The 24591-nt window shown below is 44.1% G+C and overlaps 1 protein-coding gene across 8 annotated transcripts in view; it reads left to right on the forward strand.

Moving 5' to 3' along the window:
- The first annotated feature begins 18751 nt into the window (after window positions 1-18751).
- Window positions 18752-24591, forward strand: part of ANO1 (anoctamin 1) — a 71325-nt gene continuing 65485 nt past the window's right edge. For all 8 annotated transcript variants that reach the window (XM_068194216.1, XM_068194219.1, XM_068194217.1 and 5 more), the window contains exon 1: window positions 18752-18898. In XM_068194216.1, coding sequence (XP_068050317.1) covers window positions 18841-18898 — 58 coding nt within the window. In that variant the 5' untranslated portion in view covers window positions 18752-18840. The remainder of the gene's footprint in view (window positions 18899-24591) is intronic.

Genomic DNA, 24591 nt, shown 5'->3' on the forward strand with positions numbered 1-24591 from the left:
AAGAAGGAGAAGAGGGAAAAACAACTGCCACCTAAGCTTCAAATGGAATTTTCCTGTGTGGCAGTTTGCTGTTAAATTTGTTGAATCCCAAGTTTCTGCTTTTGAACAAAAGGATTGACTGTGGGGTAAAAACTTTTGTATTTATGGGGTGATTTGAAAACAAACTCAATGCCAGAATCTCCTTCTGCCCCCACAGGTATGTGTGTAACAATGTTTAAGGGTGAACAGCAGGGACTAAATCCACTAATCCATACCTGGACAACAGTTCTGGTAACATTTTAACTTCAGTAAGGAATCCAGATTGGTCATTTTATCTGTCACAGATGTAAAGTGAAAATATGACCTGTGTAAAGTTCTGATAGCAAAATACAAAAAGAGATTAAATTTATCTAATTTCACATTTTCTCACTGTCTATAGAGCAGACTTAAAAAAAAAAAAAAAAAAAGAAAATACAAAACAACAAGTTTAGAAGCACTGGTGAACTTGAATGAGGTTTTGAATTCCAAAGCTGGCTTGTCTTCCAGACTTGGAAAAAAAAGGTGCAAAGCAATGTGCAAACCTTCAGCCCTGGGCACTGGGCAAAACTCAGTCCTAACCAGTAGATGTAAAACAGCCTCGTGCCAGAAACTGCCTGAGCTCTCCCTGTTCCTGGTCCTGCATGTAGATAAATATACTTTGTTAGAGTCTGTGAACTTCGACAGAACTTCAAATCCAGCTAGGCAAGACAGAGAAATTAAGCAAAAGTCCTTGTTTTACACATGGGAAGTGGAAGTCCAGCTAAATACCTGATGAAGTTCATGCAGGAACCTTGTGCTCCCCCTGAGAAGTGAGCTCCATTTGCCTGAGTTCTTATCCAAAGCATCTACCTAGTGCCCAACTCCTTTTTCAAAATTAAGAACAGTTTTATTGAAAGATGGCAGTGATGATGTCCAAATATGATTGGTGTTTCTGAGAAGGTTCAGTCTAAGCGGACCAAGAATAGAGAAAGATACAGGCACAGAGAGATAATAAAGTGAATCATACATTACATGAATAGCAGGAATTAGGTCCTCTGAGTACAACTATCCTGCTGTCTTTTTTTTCCCTGCAGCTTTTGCTGTACTTTTGGGATTCCTTGGAGAATCAAGACCTGGAAACTCCCATGGACCAGCACTTCGAGGAGAGCATAAGAATCTTGAGTAGGCTGAGTACAAGAAAGGCCAGGTTTCTTACTGTTTCATTCTGAATACTGACCATATTTTACACCTACTTCCTACAGATTTGATTACTTTAATTCAGCTCATTTATACTGTAAAACAGCTCCTTCATATGCACTGTTTTCTGGAACCTGGGTGTTTCCAAAGCACAGCTCATCTTATGTGACAGAAGTCATAAAAGCTTTCATTTTAACTCCCTTGGTTAAAGGTCATACAACTGGTCAGTGAAGCCTACAGCTTGCCTTGACTTTGGAAATGCTCCTGGGCTTCCAAGGGCAGCCCTTAATCATCAGCTGCGGTTAATAACAGAGGAAACATCTTTGGCCAGGGTGATGCAGGGTCCTACCCTGGTGTGGTGGAGCTCTACAATAAGAGTAAAATTTACCTCCTTGCACATTTCCCCATCTCCTGGTGATCTCCCAAGCAGCTGGGGACCATCCTAAAAGTCACAACCCTCCAGACAAAGTTCAGGGAGCAAGTCTGGAATGTTGACCTTTCTCTAATTTACATGCAGAGCTCTGGGTGCCTTTGTGCACATGTTGGGGGGCAGGGTGTTTTAAAACACACTCCACTGTTTCCACTTCTCCCACTGGCAAGGAGAGGAGGGAGCAGGCACATGGCAGATGGCAGTATTGTTGTTAAACATTGCTGAAGACATCTGGATAAAGCAGTAGTAAATGGGGCATAGAAATCCATGGAAAAGTGTTGCAACTCTGGTTACTGAGAATTTTAGACTTTCTGTGCTGACAGGCACTGACCCCCAAGAGAACTCTGCATTTGACCTGAGGCCACGGAGAAGGCTTCTAAAATTGAATGTTAGAACTGGGATTGTGGGTGTGCGGTTTGAATAGAAGTGTGTGATATCACAGGGTGGGAAATTAGAGTTTAAGGTTTTAGAATATAGTGATATATATAAGGTAAGATGGAAGTTTTAGGGCAGAGGCTGGTCCTTCTTCTTCACCTCCTTCTCCATGGGTTTGGGTGGTATTGTGTGATTGGATAAAAAAGTAATTTGCGGGGCACGGGTGGTTGGTTATTGAGTTAAAAGTAAAAATAATTTAGGTGTCATTTCTTAACTGGACAGTTTATCCTTAAAAGACCTGGTGGAGAGTGAGATGGGGCTCCATTTTTAGTTTGTTAGAGTGAAGTGCTGCAGAACTCAGGGTTTGTGAGGCTGTAACATAGATAAGAACTAACAAACCTCTGAGTCCAAACAAGAAATACTGTCTCGTGCATTTAATCCTGACTTTGGAAGAAGAAAAAGAAGCAAAGAATCGGCAGAAAAACTGTATTTCTACCTCAGAGTCTACCCCACAATGAATCCTGCGCGTTCCACTGACTCACACACCCAAGCAGAGGCTCTGTAGTCAGAAAATGAGAAAGAAGAGACCTCAGAAGGAAATGTCAGGGTAGTCATTTTCTCACAGGGCTCTTTCTGGCAGCTCGAGATGGAGGCTCTGGGACAACACGTTGGAGTTTTGCAGGGGGATTCCTCCAGAATGGAAACATCCTCAGGAGGATAATTCCCTGACTGTGCTCAGTCCTGTGGGAAACTCTTACCCTATGACGAGTTCTTCTAAACTAGATGGGATTTATATTTATTCTTAAGTTGTCTTTTATTTTTGGCAACTCCCCCACTACTGGCTTGACATCTCATAAACAAGACCCTTCAGATTCTCAGAAGCCAGAAATGATGCTGACAAAACTAATTCAGAACTGTCCTCATCAGCTCTACTCCCTTTTATTTCCATTTAGTTCTTCCCTCCTCTGCTAATTTTGGAACAGTTTTGGTGCACATAAAAGTAATTGAGACCATGTTGCTGGACATACATAATCCAAATTAAGAGAAGAGAAGAAAAGAAAATACCCATCTGCTTAACCCGATTCTACTTCAAGTTCATGAGGTTTGGACTTTGCATGGTAAGACTTAGAGAGAAGTGCTCAACAAACCTTGTAAAACAACCACAATTAGGGGCTATAATTCTGAAAGTATTTTGTTATTTTTGGAGTACCTTAGATTCATGTCTAGAAAATTTTATTCACTCCCCTAAATTTCAGTCATAATTTATCTCAGCTATGGCTGTAATGGCTTATGGTGCATTGAGCTGCTCGTTATAGGTTTTTTTTCCTTCCCCTGCAGATGTTGCAATCTCAGTCTGAGACCTAAGAATGAGCCTGCATTCATTTCTAATTGCACAGCTTCACGAGAAAGAACAGACTTGCCAGTTTGCCCAGTGTCTCCAGTGATCTCATTAATGTCATTAATCCCTGGAACTCTATTAATGTGAAGTGTACTCATGCACTAGACCATTCTGCTGGTTATGTGCAGTGCATGGAGAGATTTTAGATCAATATTTTCATTTTACTGGTTGTTCCCTTTTGGCAGGAACAACAAAGGGTAAAATCTGCCTCTCCTATATGGAGCGATTCCACACACTGACACTTTTCCAGACATTCCAAACAGAAGAAAAACCTAATATTTTGTTGTATTTTGTTCTCCACTTGACCCATAAGTCCTCCAGTTTCCACCCAAGGCTGAGAATTTGGTGACTCCAGGTGTAAAAATCCCCACCAGACTCTTTCGTTGCATTCAGTACCAGCTAGAGAAAAATTAAAGGACTCTTTTAAAATATGAAGTTCAATTCTCTCCAGAGTGATAAATGGTGGGTTAAGAGCTCAGAATTTAGAGTTCAAATTTATTCCAATGGACAGGTAGTCTGGATTTTTATATTACAGATATGTTTTCTCATGCCTGTGAGTAGTAAAGAACAATTAAAACAACTTAAAATCATTGAACTCTCCTTCCTACTGTAGTTGAACTTGGAAAAACAATGCTCAGTTTTGAGTTTTCAAAAGGTTAAAGATGATTTCTGTTTAATTTTTAAAGTTGTTGGATTTTTTTGTTTTGTTTTGTTTTTGTTTTTTGGTAACAATCTTTAATAACTTGCCTGGCAGTGTCAGGGGCTTACAGAGCCATGTAATGTCTAGTATTAAAAACCTCTTTGTAGATTTGATCCCATACCCCCCCAAAAAACCACCCAAAACTGAGAGTTTTAAGGGAAAAGACAGTCAGAGCATGCCAGAATATCTCTGTTTGGGGTGATCCCAGATCATCTGTGAGGAGAAACAAAGGGAGTAAATTCCAGTGCCTTTCTGCAGGGGTCTGAAGACTCTGAATTTTCTCCTTTTGCAGTGAATTTACACAGGTAGACCTTCCAGCCCTATTTAGTGCTGTAAAAATCCTGGTGGATTGTTACAGCACCTCTGCTGGAATAGAGGCACAGCTCACTCTGCTTGGGATGGAACCTGGTTGAGCAGAGTCCATTTGGGCAAATCATCTCTCCTCAATCCTCCACAAGTCTTTTTTCTGTGTTCCCCTTTTACATCTAAAACATTTAGGACAAGCTCATCTAAAGACATTCCTGCTTTTTGATAATTGAGCACCTCTTGGAAGCAGAAACCAACTCCTGGGCAAGCAGTGGCATGAGTGGAGTGAGGTCAGCTCCTTCCTCCTGAATAAATGCCATTAATGCGTGGGGAAGTGAGGTGGTGATTCATGTCTGAGCACTGGGGGCTAGCACAAAGCTTTTAAATGCTAAGTTTAGGCTAAGATTGCAACAGATGACCAACCTGGAAGATGGGGTGCAGAGCAATGTGCAAATTCTGACACAGATTAGACTTCCAGTCACTGAATATTGCATAACCTGAGATAAATAGAAATCTTTTTGTTGTGAAGCTTAAAAAAAACCCCTCAGGATGGAATGCTTGTTGAACATAATGCTGCCTAACTTTGTCAGCTGTAAAATTCATCTCCTCATTAAAAAAAAAAAAAAAGTTAAATAAACCAAAGTTTATGAAACATATGTTTGCATTTAGAAAGGTTTTGCTGTTCACTCTGAGAGGACTTTGGAGACATGGCCTGTGTTATAATGCCACTTCCATTAAACATTGGAAGCTCAACTTTTTTTACAAAAAAATTCACACAAACATTCTGCTCTTAATCCAAACAGAGGGGTTATGAACTGAACCTTCAAACAGAAACTTTCAATATTTGGCTTCTCAGCTCAGTAGCACCAATCTGGGATGCCAACCAGCATGCACTGTAATTAATAATTGTTGTTAAAAAAGGTCCTAAAGGCAGAATACTCAGTGCATATAGCTTGTCTGCTTTTTTAACCAAATAAGGGAACAGGGCATTTCACTGTTTATAATAGCAACATGAAATACGATGTTTCAAACTGTTAAAGAAAACACTTTTAAACTTTTCCTACCCATTTCCAAGTTTCTTCAGCTTCTCAAAAAAAAAAAAATTTAAAGAATAACAAAACTGGCTACAACCCTCTGGCAGATTTATAGAAACCTCAGTTTTTCACTTTTCAAAACACTTTAACAAAGCTCCAGAGAGGAACAACATATCACCCAAGTTCTGGCAGCTATGCCAGGATTGTACACACAGTTCCCAAAGAGTAAACACGCAAAAATCAATTCCAGGCAATGACAGAAAGCGGAACTAATTAAAGACTCCAAAGCAAAAGAGATAATTTTCTAAGACAAACTTGTCAATATTTATCACATAAGTGAAACTGGTGCTACAGTGAGTCTGGTGGTATTTATAAACATACAGCTGGCACGATAACATGTTGGTAATTATAAAATGAATGTTAATAAAATACATATGAATACTTAAACCCTACACTAGGCAACTCTTATGCTGCTGCTTTAGCCTCTTAGCAAAACTTAAACATTAGGTTGTCTGACAGCATCCTAAAGTTTTTTTATTATTTGTTACTATCCCCTCTTACCATTAAAATTTTTGACTTAGCCAGAGTTCCTTTTGATCACCCCAGTGAAAGGAGGCAGATTCAAACCACAAAATCCTCATCACACATCTCTCTTTCCTATGTTTTTATCCCCCTGCAAGCCCAGGAGCTGCTGAGCAGAGCTCCCCTGGGCTCTCCTGCTGGTGGTGCCATTCCTACCTAGTGCTGACTACCCCTTCATCCTGCTGGAGGCTTTCTTGGCACCAGACCCAGGCCACAGCAGCAGAAATACATCCTCAGGATTTTATTCCCTGCTTCCAGTCTGGGTTATGGATTGAACTGAAACTTTAAGTCAGCAGGTGCTCACTGCCCAGAAGTGAGGGCAATGGCATGCAGGTAGGAGGAAAGGATGTCTTCCTCCACCCTGACCAAAATCTAGAGAGCTATCATCATTTTTCCAGCTTTGCAAGGCTCAGGGTGATGGTGGTACAGCTCTGCCAGATGAGGTTTTTCTCATCAGCTGAGTGTTTGATGTTCAAAATCAGCACAGCCAGCACTCCCAGAGTGCTGAAACCACTGCTGGCACCTCCCTTTTTTCACAGGCAGGGTCCTTTAAGGCAAGGAGTGTGTGTTTATTAGTGCTTGGTTTTGTTTCTAGCCCCGTGTGCCACAGAAGCAGAGGCACTTGAGGAGGAGGCAGCTGTTCCCTCTGTCACTGGAAATGGTCTTCTGTGTGCTGGTGCCAAGTGGGAGGAAGTGCCAAGGGATGAATGTGGGAATGGGTACAAGTTTCATGAGCTCTGTGCACTTCTTCACTCAGGTTAGCTACACTTCTAATTCCCTGGTGGATTTTATTCTCTAGTATGCCCAAGGTTTCTAGCTCCTTCTGGGTTTTGCATGTGTCAAATGCATTCAAGAAACATGAATTCCTTTAAAAGGACAGCTCCAGAGCTGATGGATGAAAATCAGCTTTGCAGATCAAAGTTCCTTTTCCTCCTCAATACAAATAGAGTATTGCAAAATCAAGGGGAAATCTGCAGCACACCTGCACAGCACAGAAAAGAAACAGCACCATGACTCAAAAGCTTTACTGTTGAGCTTGAGTTATGCAGTTTGGAAATACTAAGGTGCAATTTCTTCCTTTTTTTTTTTTTTTTTTTTTTATTATCTTGGGTGGAAATTTAAATGTAACAGCAAGAAAGCCTGGTTGTGTTCATCATTTAACTTTATTTCTACGTGGTTGGTTAGTAAGAGAGTTTTCTGTCTGCAGGAAAGGTCTGTGCTTTGGAAAGAACTATTTATTTCAGGTTGATTGAAACACTGTATGGCGTATTTGACAGAGAGAATGAAATAAAGTTCAGGAAGTTTTCGCTGCTGCCTGAAAGGAAATTTTATCAGACCTGACATTCATGATGTTAGAAGTTTCAGTATTCACAAAGGGCCATGTTTTAACTTTTCTGATTGATTCCAGCTCAGGCTGTAGTGCCACATCCAGCAGCATGGTTATTGATGATTTTATAAGAAACTCTTTCCCTTTTTCCAAGCTGCCTCCTGCTCTGGGCCATCACTAAAGTGTGTGTTGTCATTGAGAGTTTGTTTGAGGAACTTGATCAGCTGAACAAAAGCCCAAATCTTCTTTTTCTTTCTTTCCTCGTTCAGATAGGTTGCCTGGGTTGTTCCTCACATGCTTCCAGAACCATAGTTCAGAGGAGGGAGTGAGTGCAGCAATAAAAGGCCCAGCATGTACAGGATGAGGGATGGATTGAGCCAGAGTTGGCATCAAAAGTTGCTCCTGTGGAGCCATAATCGCTGTCTGATTTCATTATCAAATATGGACTACCTTGTTTCATTAAATCCATGATCCCAAATCCCCAGAGAGCTGATTCATATAGCTGAGGGAGATATATTAAGTATTCTGGGTGGATAAGAAACAGACGTTTGGTGTGAAGGTTAAAAATCCCAGGACAGTTTTGTCAATGACAGAGGCTGCTCTGGTGTCTTCGGAGAGCTTCCCCGGGACTGTGCCTGGTTTGGATACTCTGCAGGGAGGGATGCTGAAGTCATGGTTAATGTAAGACACCTAGCAAAGGCATCTCAGCACTGCTGGGCAAATACCTGCAGCTAAAAGAGGTGACAAATGAAAGGAAGGCAGAAAGATTAAAATGCATTTATGTGAGGGAAAAAGAGAAGACAAACCCAAACACAACTGCAGGAATAATGACCCCCAAAAAGTCAGCAAAGTACACTGAAGACCTGAACAAAAGCATCAGGTGATGATGCTGAGTTTTAGTGAGGGAGCTGATTGTTGAATACTCCAGCAGTGTCAGACAGGAGCAGCTCTGCTTGAAGAGATGTTGTGCAGCTCAGCACAGGCAAAACTCTGGCTCTGGAATGTGCAGGATTAATGCTGCAATCAACATACACACACAGAGAAATGCTTGTGGCATAATGCAAGCAGAACCTCTAGTATTTTTGGGATTAAGCAAAAAGAGATAAAAATTGGATTAGGCAACAGTAGGACACTCCTAAACTAGCCTGCTCCTCACCTCTACTCCATCCCAACACCTACCTAAGTGATTGAATAAAAAGCCCCTCACACACCTACAAACTTCATTAAGTCAGAGACTCCTTTGACTCCAAGGGCTGGTAAGTGCAGTGGAAGCCCTGATGTCAAGGCTGGACAAGCCAGGCTTTGGTCTCAAGTTTGCAGAAGTGATGGGGTTTGTCAGAGCCGGGTCTGCTGTCAGTAATGCACAAGTGCACAGCAAAGCACTTGTGAATAAAGCACAGTCAAGTTCACTGACCCATATTCACAAGAAAGGTAATGGTGTGAAAAGGATTCACATCTCATGACTCCCTTCTCCTGTGTTTATCCATAAATCCATTTTTGAGACAGGGGATCCTTCTGTGTTTGTGATGAATACAAAGAACACACCATGTCTTCAACATATATATATATATATGTATATATATATATATATATATACACAAAGCCCAAAGAGTTTTCTCATTTTGGAAACCATTGATAAACAGTTTAACCTACATTAAGCAGGTAACAAACACAGCAGTGAACAGGGAGTTCATGAGTTCAGAACCTAGATGAATACAGAGAATGGGAAAAGCAGCCCTGTGCAGGTCCAAACACAGTCAGTATCAGGAAGATCTTAACCACGAGATCTGTGTCACTGCAGAACCATTTTCCCAAGGAGAGTAACAGAAGCTTGAAACCTTCATACCTGGACCATGGATGGAATAATCTATCTGTGTATGGTCTGACTACACAGAAAAGGCATTTTAAATCCATGCAGGGCTCACCTGGGATTTTAAATGAGTTAAAATAGTTTAACACTTGCCAAAAAAAAAAAAAAAAAAGAAAAATTATTTCCTTCATGTGATTGCTACCTACCGACTTAAGGAATCCACCTAAATGAGCTCTCAATTAGGGATGTCTCCCTCAAAACTTCATGCTGACCTGGAAAGTGTTAATTCCTTTGAAAACTCCTTGTACCAATGCTTGTTTAGGCTAGGAAGAGGGAAGGGCTAGATGGATAATTGCCTTGAAAGTTAGGAGGACATAAAAAAATCCAGGGAGAACAAGAGTTCACCTAAGAAAGCAGGAAACTCCTCGGGAGGAAACCTTCAGTATCTGAAGTCAAAGAGAATAAAAAAAGGAAAAGTTAGGAAAAGTCAGAAAGAAAAACACTCTGCCAAAGCCATTCCCTGAAGCCCAGAGGAGCCTTGCTTTCATTCATTGCTCTAAATCGTGGCATTCCTTTGAATTCTGCTCCCTTTTATGAGCAGCAGCGGGAGGATGAACAGCGGAGATCTGTCACACAGCAAAACCCTTGGCCTGACCCCGCAGCTTGTGTGGGGCTGGAAAAGCTCAGCAGAGCCTCAGCAGCCACAAAGGTGATGGGGCAGTGCTCAGGTGGCCCTTTCCTCACAGCACAGCTCTTCTCTCGGGGTTTGCACCGTGCTGGGGCTCCTGCTCACCCCCGGCACTGGGAAAATCCCCTTGGTTTGGGTGTGCAGACACCCAGACTTCAATCGATGGGATCATGATACATTAAGAACTTTTATATCTTAGTCTAAATATCAAAACTTCCCTTCTAGTCAGCTTTATCATGGAAACACAAATTGATTGAAAAAGGTCTGGAAAGTTTAATAACTCAAGCATAAATGATGTTTCTACAGTAAAAAATCATCAAAAAATCTAACAGTCCTTTGTCTCAACTTTGCATTTTAGGGGGTATTTGGCATCTTTTAGCTTCAAGGCTGGATTCCTCCTTTATAAAACCATGGACACAGGATTCCTCCTTCCTTGAGAACCATCTGTGGTGGGAAATAATCCATATTCTAGCTAGGAAAAGAAATGAGGCAGCCAGAAAAGCACATGGCAGGGGTTACTTTCCCAGTCCTTTCAGATGAAGGGATGATAAAACATTGCATAGCTTTCCTTTATTTTTCCTTCAAAATCTGCCTCACTTGACAAGGCTATCAAGAGTTGCAACAGGGTTTTTTTTCGGATTTATTGTGTTGGAAACGTTTTTATCTTGCTCCTCTGGCTTTTTGGTGCCCCCTCGTGTTTAAAAGAACGTGATAAAGATCAGTTGCATCTGTGTGTCTTTTAAGGTGCAGGATTCATGGAGAAGAACTTAAATAATTCTGCCTAAGAAAGGTGTGAGAATTAGGGCATAGGGGAAAAAAGATACTTTAAAAGCTTTTTTTCAGAATTGAAAGCAGAGTTTTATCTTGTAATTTTTCAGGATTGTTTTTACATATGTCTAGATGTTCTCAAAGCCACTGATAAATTAAAATTACTTATAAGTTTGTTGTAAAAAGTGCATTTCAAAAAGTATTTTAAAATAATCAGAAAGAACACTGGGATTTCTTCTCTTTATTCTGTTCAGGTTTATTGTCCATACTCAATCACTAAATAATACTATTCATGATCTGACAGTGAAAGATATCTGAGGACTTGTTTTCAGGTAAAAATATTTTAAGGTGTGTGAATTGTTGGGTGTGTGGGTTTTACGTGGAAAGAAGGAGAGAATGGGCCACTGGAAATTCTCCTGTGTCACTGGTCCCTTTCACACCTCCTGCCAAGTCTCTCACCTCATGTCTGCTGATATCCTCATCCTCAGGGTATGTGCTGGCATCTTCCCATGGGAATTCAACCTGCTGCTAAGATAAAAGAATTCTGTATTTATACATGTAAAAATTATATATGTAAAAGAACTTGGTTTTTATCATTGGAATAGCTGATAATATGGGCCAAAGAAATATTACATAAGTTGAAAACCCTGTGTTTTGAAAGGGAGCATTCAAGAGCTGCTCTTGAAAAGAAATCGCCAGAATCACCAGAAATTTATGTGAATTTTGGTGTGTATTTCCTACCTTGACCTACATAAATGATGCACACAGAACTTCCTGAACCCATTCAAATTCAGTTTTCATCTGTAGCCAGCAAGAGGCTGCTGTGATGGGAGTTCAGCTCTGAAACAGAAAACTCCTTCGTGCGACTCTTGGATTGCAGTCCTGACAGAAATAGCAGCCGAGCACCCTTTCTTCTCTTCTTGCAGACAGATCTGACAGTCTGGAAGGGAGCTACATAAAATTCTCCCATGACAGATTCACTCCTAAGTGGTGCAATTAAAAAGATTTATTAAGGTTCCATGGGGAAGGTGGCATTAGAGCTGAAGGAATGGCCTGGATGTCACAGCTGCCCTGACAGGAGCCAACAGCTCATCAGAGGAGTTTGACTTTGGATTAGTCACACTGAATAAGACACAAGGATTTTGCAAATTTTTTTTATCACAAGTTTTTATCCCTTCTTGTCCACCCTCCCCTCTTATTACTAAACCTAGCCCACAGCTCTGGTCTTTTGTGTCACCTTGGTTTTGTCATCTCCTCTGGCTATGCCTGCCTTCCCACCCCGATGCTTCCTGGAACTGTTGGGATCACACAGGACCCAGTGCTGGCTGCTTGCCTTTCAGACACCGGTGTTTGCTGCAAGTGGTGCATTTTTATTGCACCTTTGTGTACAGTAACAAATGGCCTGGCTTTGTTCATCCTGATTACTCATCTGGATATAGACAGCTTACTTATATTTACAGATATAATGCAGGAAGGTATGCAGAGCTCAATCTCACCAGGAAACAATCAATGCTGCATTATTTTATTTATATGGATCCAAAGCACAATGTAAAAAGGTCTATATTCTTTCCTGGATCCAGTTGATATTCAAACACATGCACGTGAGGACATAGCCATACCTGATTGCCTCAGCAGAACTCAGCTGCCACAGGTGATGCTCTCTCTTGCTAAGATCAGTCTCAGGGGGGTGATTTCATATTGAAACATCCTTCAATTTTGTCTCTGTTTCTTCCTTTCAGTACCTGTCCTGCAGAAACACGGAGTTCTGAGGCTGAAAAAGTGAACACAGCTGCTCCTTTAACCAGCTCACCATTCTCACAGTTTCTCATGCAGGCCATAGGTATCTGTGCTTTGGAAAATATTGGTGAACATCTCTGAACCTGCCTCTGACTCAGCCCTGGATCAGATTCTCAGCTCATTGTCCTCTTGTTTCCAGGGAGTCTTCACAGAGATCCTGACTCAATTCATGATTCAAGTGTTTAAACCACAAACACCTTGGAGATATACTGCGGATATTTAAAAAAAAAAAAAAAAACAAAAAAAAAAAAAAAAAAAACCAAACAATGAAACACACAAAAAGATATAGCCACCAGTTGCAACTGAATATATGAAAGTACAGAATGGAAACCCACATTTCAGTGACAGTCTTATGTGGAATTTCATCGGTGATGTCTCAGGGAAAGGCCTTACAATATTTGTAGGCAATTGCTGTATGTAGACCACTGAGAGCTGCACTGCCATAATTCAAATCAGAAAAAGCAGATATATGAGTGAAATATTATCCAAGTATTAGAGCAACAGGTTCTTTGCTGTTATACCACAATCTGGTGCTGTTGTAGCTTCAGGTCTGCATTCCTTTACAGGAGTACAAATTTGCTGCTTTTGTGACGTTGTCAGGAAAGGGAGATCAGTCTGGGCTCCTGGCTGCTTAGGAGGTGGGATGGACAAGGGGCAAAACCCTTTGTGTTGGGTCTCTGGGTGTGATCTCTGTTATTCTGGTGAGCAGATGGCCTCATGGATGGGCTGGAAGAACCAGCACCTCTTTTGGCAAGTGCTGTCAAAACTCTGAGCTTTAGAGAGTCTCTAATCTCCAGTGGATAACAAATCTTGAGCAGTTTTAGTGGATATTTGCTGATAAGGAAGGAGAATATGAACTATTTAGGTCCTGGCATGTGAAAACCATCACTGCTGATGGCAAAACTCCCATCACAGTTAATGAAGTGTTAAAACCTTGCCTCTCAGCGGGCTGCCAGTGCATGCAGGATGCTAAATATGCTGCAGAATGACTGTAGCATGTTGGGGCTGCAGCCTCCCAGTACCCAAGCCACTTAAAGTATTAACCTGACTCACTGTTAGTGCCTCTTTGTATTTTACAACAAAAGGCTTTGCTGCCTCAATTACAAATGGTGAAACCATTGCAGGTCCAAAATGAAGTCGCAGTAAGCACCTGGACTAAATGTGTGTTGAGGGAGATGACGCCTTGTATAAATGCAAAGACTTGGAGGTGGAGTCACAAGTAAATGCTTCACCCTTTCTTCCTCCTTGTGATTCAAGTGACTAAAGCTCTACAGGTAACTTCTGCTAAGTGATTTTGTATAATTTTTTTACCTTCATTGCTGAAGACCAAAGACACAGAAGTAGGTTGTAGCAGGCTGGAAGATGGAAACACTGTGGGCTAACTTTTGCTTTGGACTGTACAACCAAAGGAAAAAAAAAAAACAAAATAAAACAAAACAAAACCAAAAAAAAAAAAAAAAAAAAAAAAAAGGAAAGGATTAAGTACCATTCTGATTTTTCCTCTCATGGTTACCTGAAGATTCAGTTCAAGAAGGCAATCAATTTGTGCTGCTGTTAGTCACAAAGATCAAAGAGCAGGGAATACACACTGCCGTGTTTGATGGAAATGGCCACGGACCAATTGTCTTGCCTATAGCAAGAAGTGTTTGGGATTAGGGAAAGCTTTTCTAAATGTATGGATAATTTTAAGTACAGCACCAGACTCCCACGGGAGACGGAGATGGATGATGGCGATCTCACCAAAAGGAAACTCACATCAGCAGTATTTTGGCTCCGGTTCCATCAGCTTTGTGACTGAGAGGGCGAGTGAATCCAACAGCAGAGGGTTCAAAGAGCGGGACCGGGCTCCGTTTCCCTCCCGCCCCTCTGGCCGGTGCAGCTGTGGCACCGCTGTCAAACTTTCCTTCCCCGAGCGGCGGGAGCAGCTGTGACTCACCCGGGCGGAGTCAGAGCCGCTCCTGGGAGCGCAGCTCGCAGCGTGTCCCAGACTCCTTCCAAAGGCTGCGGGGCTCTCGCCTGGTGCTCCTCTCGACTGCAAACGGCACAGCGAAGAAGTGGGAGGTGCCTCGAACCACTTCTGTAAAACGACACTCGGAAACTTCGGCGGCATTGATGGGAAAACCCGGGGTGTTTCCCAGATTCGTGGCTGACAGCAGCTGGTGAAAGTATTTCATAGGGACCTAAGAAAGGGAATAGTCCTGCTCCTCCTGGGCATTACTATTTACAAGCAGTAACATTTTTTCTCACTGAGCTTTGCAAAATGTTAAATCACCAGAAAAAAAAGAAAAAAAAATTTAAAAAAGAAGCAGAGACTGCTCACAGAAGTAACACACCTAAATGAGTTCAAAACAAACAGAATCGTCTGTGCTTTAGGTACATGAGCGCTACATAAATGCTGAGTGCTACAGAGCCACAAGAACTTGCCATACTCTGAGGTCCACCTCACCCAGGACCCACTGTCTGTCAGGGGTAAGCAGCAAGGAAAGGAAATTGGAAATAGAACATCCCCACAAATGTCTCTCCAACCATCAGAGCTTTGAGGGTTTACTAAGCTGAAAATTACAGCCAGACTCCTTTGTACAGCAGACGCCATTGGAGCGTGGTTTTTGTTGTTGTTGTTGTTTTTTTGTTTGTTTTGTTTGTTTTGTTTGGGTTTTTGTTTGTTTGTTTGTTTTTTGTAAATATTTCTCATCCCTTAAAAAAAAAAAGCTTCTGGTTTAACTTGTATCTCATGACAATGTAACAATGTTCTGTATCCTGTATATAGTTTTGTTCTATTTACTAGTATATAGTAATGTACTTAATAATCCTATAGTTTCAGTGCATTACATGTACATGGCAAAACCACTCATCCTATTTATTTAATCTTGCCACCTGCTAATTCTTCTGGGCATGCCTTAGCTTTTATACTGTGACTTATCACTCCCTGTTTACCGTTCCCGTGTTGCCAGTGGTTTTAGGGCTCTCTGGAACCTGATTGTACACAACATACACTATTTTATTTTTGCCTGTGAGGCCATGACAGCCAGGGACTGTGCTGTGTGTGCTGGTGAAGCCAGGGTTTGTTTCACCATCATGTGATTGTGTTCACGCTGCCCCGGGTGCCTGCCAGGGACTTGGGCTCTTATCTCTGGGTGCCCCAGCTGAGAGCAGAGCTGCAGTGGATCCCTGCCTACTCTGAGCGCCCCTCAAAAGCGTAAAAGACTTCAGAAAAACAATCCAGAGGCAACTCCAAGGCAGAGGGGTGGGTGGTTGCTTGTTTGCCATTTGGGGTGGTGGGGCAGGTGCCATACGCAGGCATTTCCTCAGATCACGAGCACCCTGAGCACACAGAGCCTCCACTCCAGAGCACAGCAGCCCAGAGCTGCATTATTATTGTCCAGAAGGCACACAATTCATTTCACAGACTGTAAATATTTCCAGCAAGAGCACTCATGGTAGGTGTGGGTGCCAAGCCCCACTGTCGCCTTCCTCACTGCTGGGAGAGCATTTTTGTTTTATTGCACAGACAGAGGGTTCTCCATCCCCTCGCCATTCTTCTCACAAGTATGTGTTGAGATGGCATGCTGGGTTTATCACAGGCTGAGGAAGAAAACTGGAGCTGGAGTCTCTGCTTCCTGTCATCCCAGCAGCTGATTTTAGCTCATGGGGCTCTTGAGAAGACAAATCGCATTTCCTCTGCGCCTGTTGGAGCCTGAGCAGTCCCACAGAGTGGCTCTGTCACCTCAGGTGAGTGGTCCAGCCCTTGTTAGCCCAATTACAAAGCCCATATGCCCACACAGGGGAGGGAACATTGACAGGTAAAAGGAATAGCGTGGGGAAGCAGCGGAGGGAGACGGAGGTCAGGCAGGCTCTGCCCAGACTCATGGTTTCTTTACCATGGTTTCTGTAACTCTCCTGTTATCTTTACAGCAGTTTCCAACAATGGGCTTCTCCAGAGAAGCTAAAGGATCTACCAGAACCCATCTAGGGCTGTGGGATGGGAATTTGTTGTCCTGCGTCTCAGTACTACAGGGTGGAGAACAGGTTCCACACTGTGTTGAGATTTTTCCATTTCCACTCAAATCTGGGCCGTGTCAGCCCAGGACCTTCTAAAATAATACCAGGCAATTAATGTATTTTAATTTTCAGGACACCAAGATAAGTTATTGCTCATTAAGACTTAAATACCTCAAATGAGGCAGTAATGTCAGCTTTATTTTTTTTTTCAGTGTGAAGCTGGAATACACACCTGAAAACACATTTTACTTCTCAAAATTTGACTTATCAGATAAAAATTTCCTAAAACCTGCTACAAAATGATGTCATAAATCAGCTGATCTACCTCTGGCTGGGCTTTCAGTAGGGAAAGCCCACTGTCCACCAGGAAAGGTGGCACTTCAATGATGAAGGCACTGTGCATACATCCAGGCTGAATTCCCACCCCAGCTCTATCCAGCAGATGCTCATGGAGCTTGTGGTCACGTCGAGATGGAATACTGGAATCTAGCACGATTCCCAGATCTCTCTTTGTGTCTCACATTTGTAAAACAAATATATGTATTGGTCCCGTGCCCACATTTGGGTCTGTGGCAGATCTCCATCCAAAATAAATTAATTACAGGCGAAGGGAAAAGAGCACGTTCCCAAGTGCCTTTGATCTGGGGGTTAAGAGAGCTGGTGAGTGAGGCTTCGGTGCAACACAATCTGCTTGCCCCTTCCCCTGCTAAAATTAAACCCAGTGATGTGCACTTTAAAAATAGTCCCATCCAAACTGTCCCAAAACCAGACCAAAAGTTAAAATGGAGGAAAAAAGATAGGAAATGTAGCCTGAAACCATCCTGACTCAGGGCCTCTAGGGCTTATATTCCATGAAGGGAAAGTCCATATGCATAAATTCCCTTGTTCATGTATTTACCACACTGTGTTTTCTGCCTCTGCTGTCAGACCCCCAGCCAACCCAGGAAAGAGACTTTTACAGTTCTCCAAAAAACAGCCCCACAGAGATACCCAAGCCATAACCCGCCACATTTTCAGTAGCAAAGGGGAATTCAGAGTGGAATTAGAACCATCATCTGTACCCTAGGGGTGAGAGCCACCAGCAAGATGCCACTCAGCAATGTCCCTGCAATTTCCCTGGATGCAAGTGGACCACGAAGGGCCTGGGTACAGCAGGAGCATGGCAGTGAGAGGAACTTGCAAATGTGGGACACTTGGGGGCTGCCTGCCAGAAGTTGGGAAGCTTGCTGATCCTCTTTCCTTCTGGCAGAGCCCTTGCACACTCCTGGCTTTTTATTTTTGAGGGTTAAGTGCTGGTCTGAGATTACAATTAAAAAAAAAAAAGAGAGAAAGCAGTCAGAGAATGGTGCAGATAAATCTGTGTCAGGTTTGCCTGAGTGGGTTTCTGCAGCACAGCACGGGCTCAAGCTGTAACTTTGGAGAGACCAGGGAATCCCTGTGGAACGCATAAAAGGTGAATGGCCTGAAATCAGTCTCAAACCCCTGTATAAATACTATAGCCACACAGCGGGAGCTGTAAAAAGTGAGTGCCAGCTATTTTAGACCTCACATTTCTAAAAAAAAAGCTTAAAAAAATTTGTTATTTGAGGGCTCGAGTTTGTTGGTGTCTACAGCGACATTCAGAGCATCCCTCCAGGACCAGACCTGGGAGAAGAAGCTTTCCCGGGAAACGGGCTGCCCTGGCTGCCCCTGTGCCAGCGGGATGGAGAACTTTAACCCTGCTCTCCCAGCTGGGAATCTCGTCACCTTTCCCACCGGGGCTGTGAGAAACACGGGGAGTGTCCAGCCCGCACTTTGGGCAAGGGGGAGCGATCCCGGGGCTTCAGCAGCAGACCCAGCCTCGCTTTTCCTTTTCACCTCGGGAAAAAAACGGGAAGGTGCGGGAGCTTCTGGAGGAAAAAAAAAAAAAACCAAAAAAAAAACAAAAAAGGCAGCGGCGCGGGGGGTTCCGCCGTGCGCGGCGAGTGCGGGGCGCGGGCCGGCGGCTCCCGCCGCGCAGGGCGCGCTGACCTTTCGCGGCCGCGCTGTCCCCGCCCGCAGCTGCCGCCGTCGCTCCGGCGCCGCCGCCCCGCGCCCAAGGTCAGCCCCGCCGCCGCCGCAGGTACGCGCGGGGATTGCGCGGGGATTGCGCGGGGGCGGCCGGGCGGGGAGAGCCGCGGCGTCACCGGGGAAGGAAGGGAAGGGCAGGGCGGGAGGAGGGCCGGCTCCCCGCGGAGGGCCGCGCTCCGGCGGGCCGGGCCGGCCGCCGCCCGGCGCTCGTATTTAAAGTGTGCCCGGGGGCGGCGGGGCGCTGCGCGGAGCCGCTCCCGGAGCAGCGCGCCCGCCCCGGCAGCAGCGGGGGGGTCGAAGGAGGAGGAGCGGCGAGAGGAGGGATCCTGGCAAGTTCACTTTGGTACCAAGTGGCAGGCGGGCTGCGGAGCTCGGACGGGCGATGGAGAAGGATGAGATCCACCTGCGCAGGCTGCCGGCCGCCGCGCCCTGGGGACCGCGTAAGTCTCGGCCGCCGCCGCCGCCGCCGCGCTGGGGAAGGTGCGGGATGAGGGCACGCTCCTGCTCGGCCGGGGACGGGCTCGGCGGGCGGCCGCCCCGGCTGCCCCGATAAGGGATTTATTATTAGCGTTTCATCGACTATTTTTAAAAATCCAGAAATAATCGCCACAGAGTACCGGTGAAATGAAATTGCTCGTCTCCCACTGCCCGCTTTCCTCCTCCCGCCTTCCGAAGCGTAAAACAGTGTGAAGTCCTTTTAACCTATATTAATATCATAATTAAAAACTCGTCTAACCGCGGGAAGCCAATCTAATTATGAAAAATTGCCGGAGTACGAAGTATATGTGACAGATCCTTGAGTTGATGATTGCTGTTAATTCACACCGTGCTGCGGAAGACGAGCTAAAAAAAAAAAGACCAACTTGCTAAATGAAATGGATCTGTCTGAGACTGTCAGTAATGTTTTTACAGAACTGACTAAATCATGTATCTCACTATCATTAACTAATGTGTTCAGCAAAATAAATTATCTATATTGGAAGGGGAAAATACATTCCTTGGCTGAGAAGTTGCAGAATGTTTGGAGCCAAAGAGCAGATCGTTTAAGTGGTAGGGGGTGGGAATTTCCTTGGCTTCCCTCTGGAAATAAATCACGGCTCAGTGTCTGTGTGCATGCATGTGCACCCACATGTGCATTTATATAAAATCTCTGTAGAGAAAATCTTCAGGCACACGCACTGGGACACAAGTTCTGCAAGCACTATTTACTGAGCGCATTTTTTCTACTAGCGTGGAGACAATAAAACCAGAACCGAGATGCTAACCAGGAACATGCTGGAACACTTCTGATTATCTGGCTGAATTGTATACAAATGAAGTAAATTTAGCATGGCACCATTTATAAATTCCATGCTTTACAATCAAAATTCCAAATCTAGCTGTTTGCAGCTAAGAATAGCGCGGGGAGCCCTTTTCTTTACTCCCTCTTTTTGGATTCCCACGAAAACCGTTATCCTAGAGCCTGCTCATTAAATAGCCAAATATTTCACTGGAGTTCAGCCCATTTCTAGAAGAAATGCTGTTTACTCATCAAACCTAGGCTGGCCAGAGCGCTCAGAATTTAAACTTTTTCTTTAATGTCTGACACAAAACAGGTGGGCTTTATATCTAAGGAGCAGGGGACAGGGTTTCTGCATGACACTAGTTGTCCCACCTTAACTTCTTCTGGAAATAAGGAGCTCCAACTTTGCACAACTGCAGTGGAAGGCAAGTAGATCATGGGAAGCTGAAGTGTTGTGGCAGTACATTAACAGAGATATCAGTAAGAGGACTAAATGATAAAATGGCACTAGGAACTACCATTACTCATGGGCCAGGTGGCAATTTATCACAAGGTAATGGCAGTGATAGGGTGGTGAGAGTCCTGAGAAATCATTTGAGTGGCTTTTTATCTTTGAGAAGCACAGTCTTTTACAGTGACATTATTTAATTTACTGAATCACCCCTTAGAAGCATGAACAGCTTCATTGATGAGTTCAAGGAGCAGTTTTGTTCTTGGCAGTGTGTGTTTGTATTTCTGTTGATAACCTATCCAAAAGAGCTTGTTTGTAAAAGCTGTTTCTAATACAAAGCTCCTGTCAAATGACATAGCAGCATTTGTGGTATAAATTCACTTTGTGACTTGCTGGAGAGACACATGGAGAACTATCCTAGAAGTTTTTGCACTCAAAAAAATCCTCCTGCAGACAGCAAAGGAAACCTGCTCGTTGCAAGGAGTTAGGCAGAAGTTGGGCACAGTGAAAGGATGATGGAAGACAGCAAAGCAGAAGGGAAACTGTGCTCCCCTGAGCTCTGGGTAGATACTATCTGTTGCCTAAATCCAAAGTACTGTTTCAGTTATCACTACCAAGGAGAAAAGTTATTTTTGGCCCTGCGGTGGCATGAAAGGACAGGTGTCCTGAGCTTCATCTGTGCCCTGAGGAGCCAGGCACCACAGCTGATGCCTGCCAGCTTATTATGGTGCCCACTCCTTCTCTGTGCATGGCGTAATGAGTGCATCTGGTGAGGATGGGGTGAGGGTCACAACTGGGGTGGGCTCTGGGGCAAAGGAAGGGCATGTTGGCTCCTGAAAGGACCATGGTGATATCCTGTCACTGCAGAGAAAAGCTTGGAAGCACTGGGACAAGTGCCCGGGTCTAAGCCCAGCTTTAGAAGTAAAATCTTTATCCCTTAACCTTTCAGCAGTCAAAAATCCCCTGAGCAAACATCTGCCCCCTTTGAAAACAAATGCTGTCAGACCAGCGCACCCCAAAATGAAATGTTTCTTCTTCTCTTCTCTGAAAGACCTTGTTCAGCCCAGAGCTGGGAGTTCCAGCATGTCTCCATAGGTTTCTGGTGTGTACAGCCCAGCTTCCCCTGGTAGCACTGCAGTTCTTTCCATTAACAGTAAAAATGATGGAGCATATTAAGCTAATAATTAATCAGAGATGACAAGGGACTAATAACTGTATTGATTTAATTAGGACTTCTTTTCCAGCTCTGTAACTTGCAGTCATGCACATCATTAACTTAATATTTTAATTTGTCATAATAACTTATTAATTCCTGGGGGTGAGCGTGCACACGGCTGGGGCAGCAGCTCTGACTTGGTGCCGGACTGCAGGCATGTGCCACGGGAAACATTCCCTGTCCTGCCCCAGGCTGGCAGCAAGCAGGGCACCCTGGCAGTCACTGGGAGCTCTGACAGGGCATCAGGGTGTGGGAAACAGGGCATCGTGGAGTCAGCTGTGGTGGATGTGCTGGGAGGATGGTGGAGAGCTCTGGGGCCACACGCTGAGGTTGCATGGGTGTGTGATGTGAAATATGGGGGAAAGCAACGTGCCAAAACAGAAGCAGGCAGCAGGGTAACCCTGGGAAGCAGCAGTGTTTGTTGGCATCGGGAAGGGAAAAATGTCCCTTTTGACTAGAATTGCACCCTTTGGGTTCTGGCAGTTTTGAGAAAAGGAAATGCTTGGGGATGTGCTGTGGTTGGAAAATAAGGCTCACTTTTAATTAGGATCACTTTGGGGAGAGGAAGAAAGGAAGGGGCTGTGTTAGGCATGAAAAGCTTGAGGATTTTACTGTGTGAAAGGCTGATGAAAGTCAAGTTTGGCCCCACTCCCATTTTATTGGGGATACTTGGCACTAACCAGGGCACGTTTGACATCTTACACAGCTGGGTCCTGGGCAAGATCCCCTGGGATACAGCTCTGACCAGGAACCTCTCCAGCAGGAAGGAGCTGTTCTCACATAGATCATAGTGCTGAAGAGGTGCTTGTATCACACTGTACAGCAAGGTCTGTGACTCCTGGGGAAAGAGATCCCCTTAGCCTCTACAGAGCTCAGCAGCCTGCTCCCTCTTGTCCAGGTACTCGTGATTCTTTGCCCTGTGCCTTTGGAAGGCTGATCCCTCTGCTAATATCCTCATTTGCCACAGAGGGCAGTCAGCACAGGGATGAGATCTGGGAAAGCCAAAGGCACCGAGCAGGCTCCAGAGGAAAGCCTGTCCGAAGTCCTTGTCAGTGTCCTCAAGCATGATGACTGGGAATTTGAAGTACATCTACACTATCAAAACTTGCATTTCATATAGAATTGTTGGGTCACAGCGTAGGTGCACCACTGGTTCAGTGAGCTCCAGGAACAGAAGTCACCTCTCTCCTTATTTCTTGTGAGTGTTTTCAGGGATTCTGACAAAGCCCTTCTGCTCACAGCCTCACATTTTATTACACAAGCCAAGTCAGCAAAGTGGGATGAAAGAGCTCTGTATGATTTCTGAGACTGCAGAAGGTGTTCAGCTGGCATGGCATTATTCACCTCCCTGACCTCACCCATGTTTGCAGCCAAACTGGAGATCAGGACAAGACTTGCAGTTCTGTCATAGGTACAAATCCCAAGGGGAAGGGGCTTTACAAATGACAAATTTTCAGGGGTTGGCAGCTTTGCTGGGGCCCTGTCACGGGGTTATTTTCAGTGGTGCTAAGTCATCTTGTGCCAGCTGTTAGATCTGAGCAATGCCACTAACACTGCGCCACTTTGTTCTGGTGCTTTGAAGAGCACAGAGATAGTGGTGCCTCCATTGTTCCTGCGAGGTAATTTATGGTCAATGTGGGCCTTTTAGCAACCACAGTGTCTGCCTGGCTCGGGAGGCTGGGAATGCACAGGAAGCAGAGCTCCTCTGCATTAGTCACCAGGCTGCGTCCTGGGCGAGCCCACATGCCCTCAGGGAAATAGACTCATATTTATTTGGTTTAGCCTTTGATTTGTATCCCTCATCCCTCTATTTCTGAAAGTAGTACTACATCCTGGTGGGAGGGCCAGCCCTTCTCCCTGTCCCCTAACCTCCCTGCACCTTTAGCCTTTCTCTGCTGCAGCTGACCCATGTCCCCTCTCCGTCCTCATCTCACCTTTGTTCCATGCCTTTGTGCTGCTCCATGTGTTCCGTGCTCCAGCTTCCTTTGCTCTTTCCAGTGGCTTGTCCCTGCCTCTCCTCTGTGACTGGCCCACATGCTAGTGTTTGCTGTCTTCTTCAGACTCCCACAGTTCACATTTTTTGAACCTTCTGTGGCAGTCTGTCCTTCCAGCCATTATGGAAACTATTTCCAGACTTGAACTGATGGAAAGATAGCGGTAACACCAGACCCAGTGCCATTCCTCCTTAATATCTTTGCCTGCTTACCTTATCTACATATCTGATTTATTCTTGGCAGCTCTATCTGTGCAAGGACCTGGATGTACATTCTTATTCCTATCAGTGGTATATTAATAATGTATACAATTACTGAGATGGCCTTTCAGACTGCAGCTCTGAAAGGCAGAACCTTTTCTTTTTTTAAACTGACACAAACACCTATGACTTTTTCCACACAACTGTAAGTGCTCTGAGGGAGTTTTAAAACCTAAACTCTGTTATGAAAAGCCTAAGTGGTTAGCAGGCATTAACTGCTCTTTTCATATCCTATAAATTATTGGACTTCTACCGTGACATTAGTGATACAAAACAATCTGAGTTATGTATTCCTGGTTCCCAGTCCTGCTGGTTTACCTCTCCCTCTGTTTGTATCCTGATGAGTACAGACTAAAACAAGAAAAATCTCTGTTTTCTAAACACATTGCAAAATATTTGGTGGCCCTTGTACATCTTCGTTGACGTCAGCTGATATCCTGCTTGCAGAACAAGCTTGCGATGTGCAATAGGGATCCATGTGTTGATAAATAAGGTTTACTAAGAGAAAATGTGCCAGGGAGAGAGAAATACATTTCACAGCATTCAATTAGTGAAAAAAGGGAAAAGTCTAGCAACTAAATTACATTTTCAGAGCAGATTCAGGACACACTGTTAAAAATTGAATAGGAAAAGTGAGCAGATAGTGACTTCAGTGACATCATGGAGGTAAAATAATGAACTCAGAATACATTTTAAAACTCTACTTTTCAACATTATATTGTAGGAGTTCTATAATCTTTCTTAAGAAGTGGAAAGGGAGCCAAGGTGGAAGTTTCAGGGCTAAGCATCATTCAAAGTTTTAGAGTGTTTACTACTTTGAGGTAAGGCTGGTTAAAGACACTTGTCCAGAGCAGCACTGACAGTCAGAGAAAAACCTCTTGCGTATTTGTGTCTGACCCTTTGCACTTTGGCATCTTGGCTGCCCATGCA

Source organism: Anomalospiza imberbis, chromosome 6 (assembly GCF_031753505.1).
Source record: "Anomalospiza imberbis isolate Cuckoo-Finch-1a 21T00152 chromosome 6, ASM3175350v1, whole genome shotgun sequence".
Taxonomy (NCBI): domain Eukaryota; kingdom Metazoa; phylum Chordata; class Aves; order Passeriformes; family Viduidae; genus Anomalospiza; species Anomalospiza imberbis.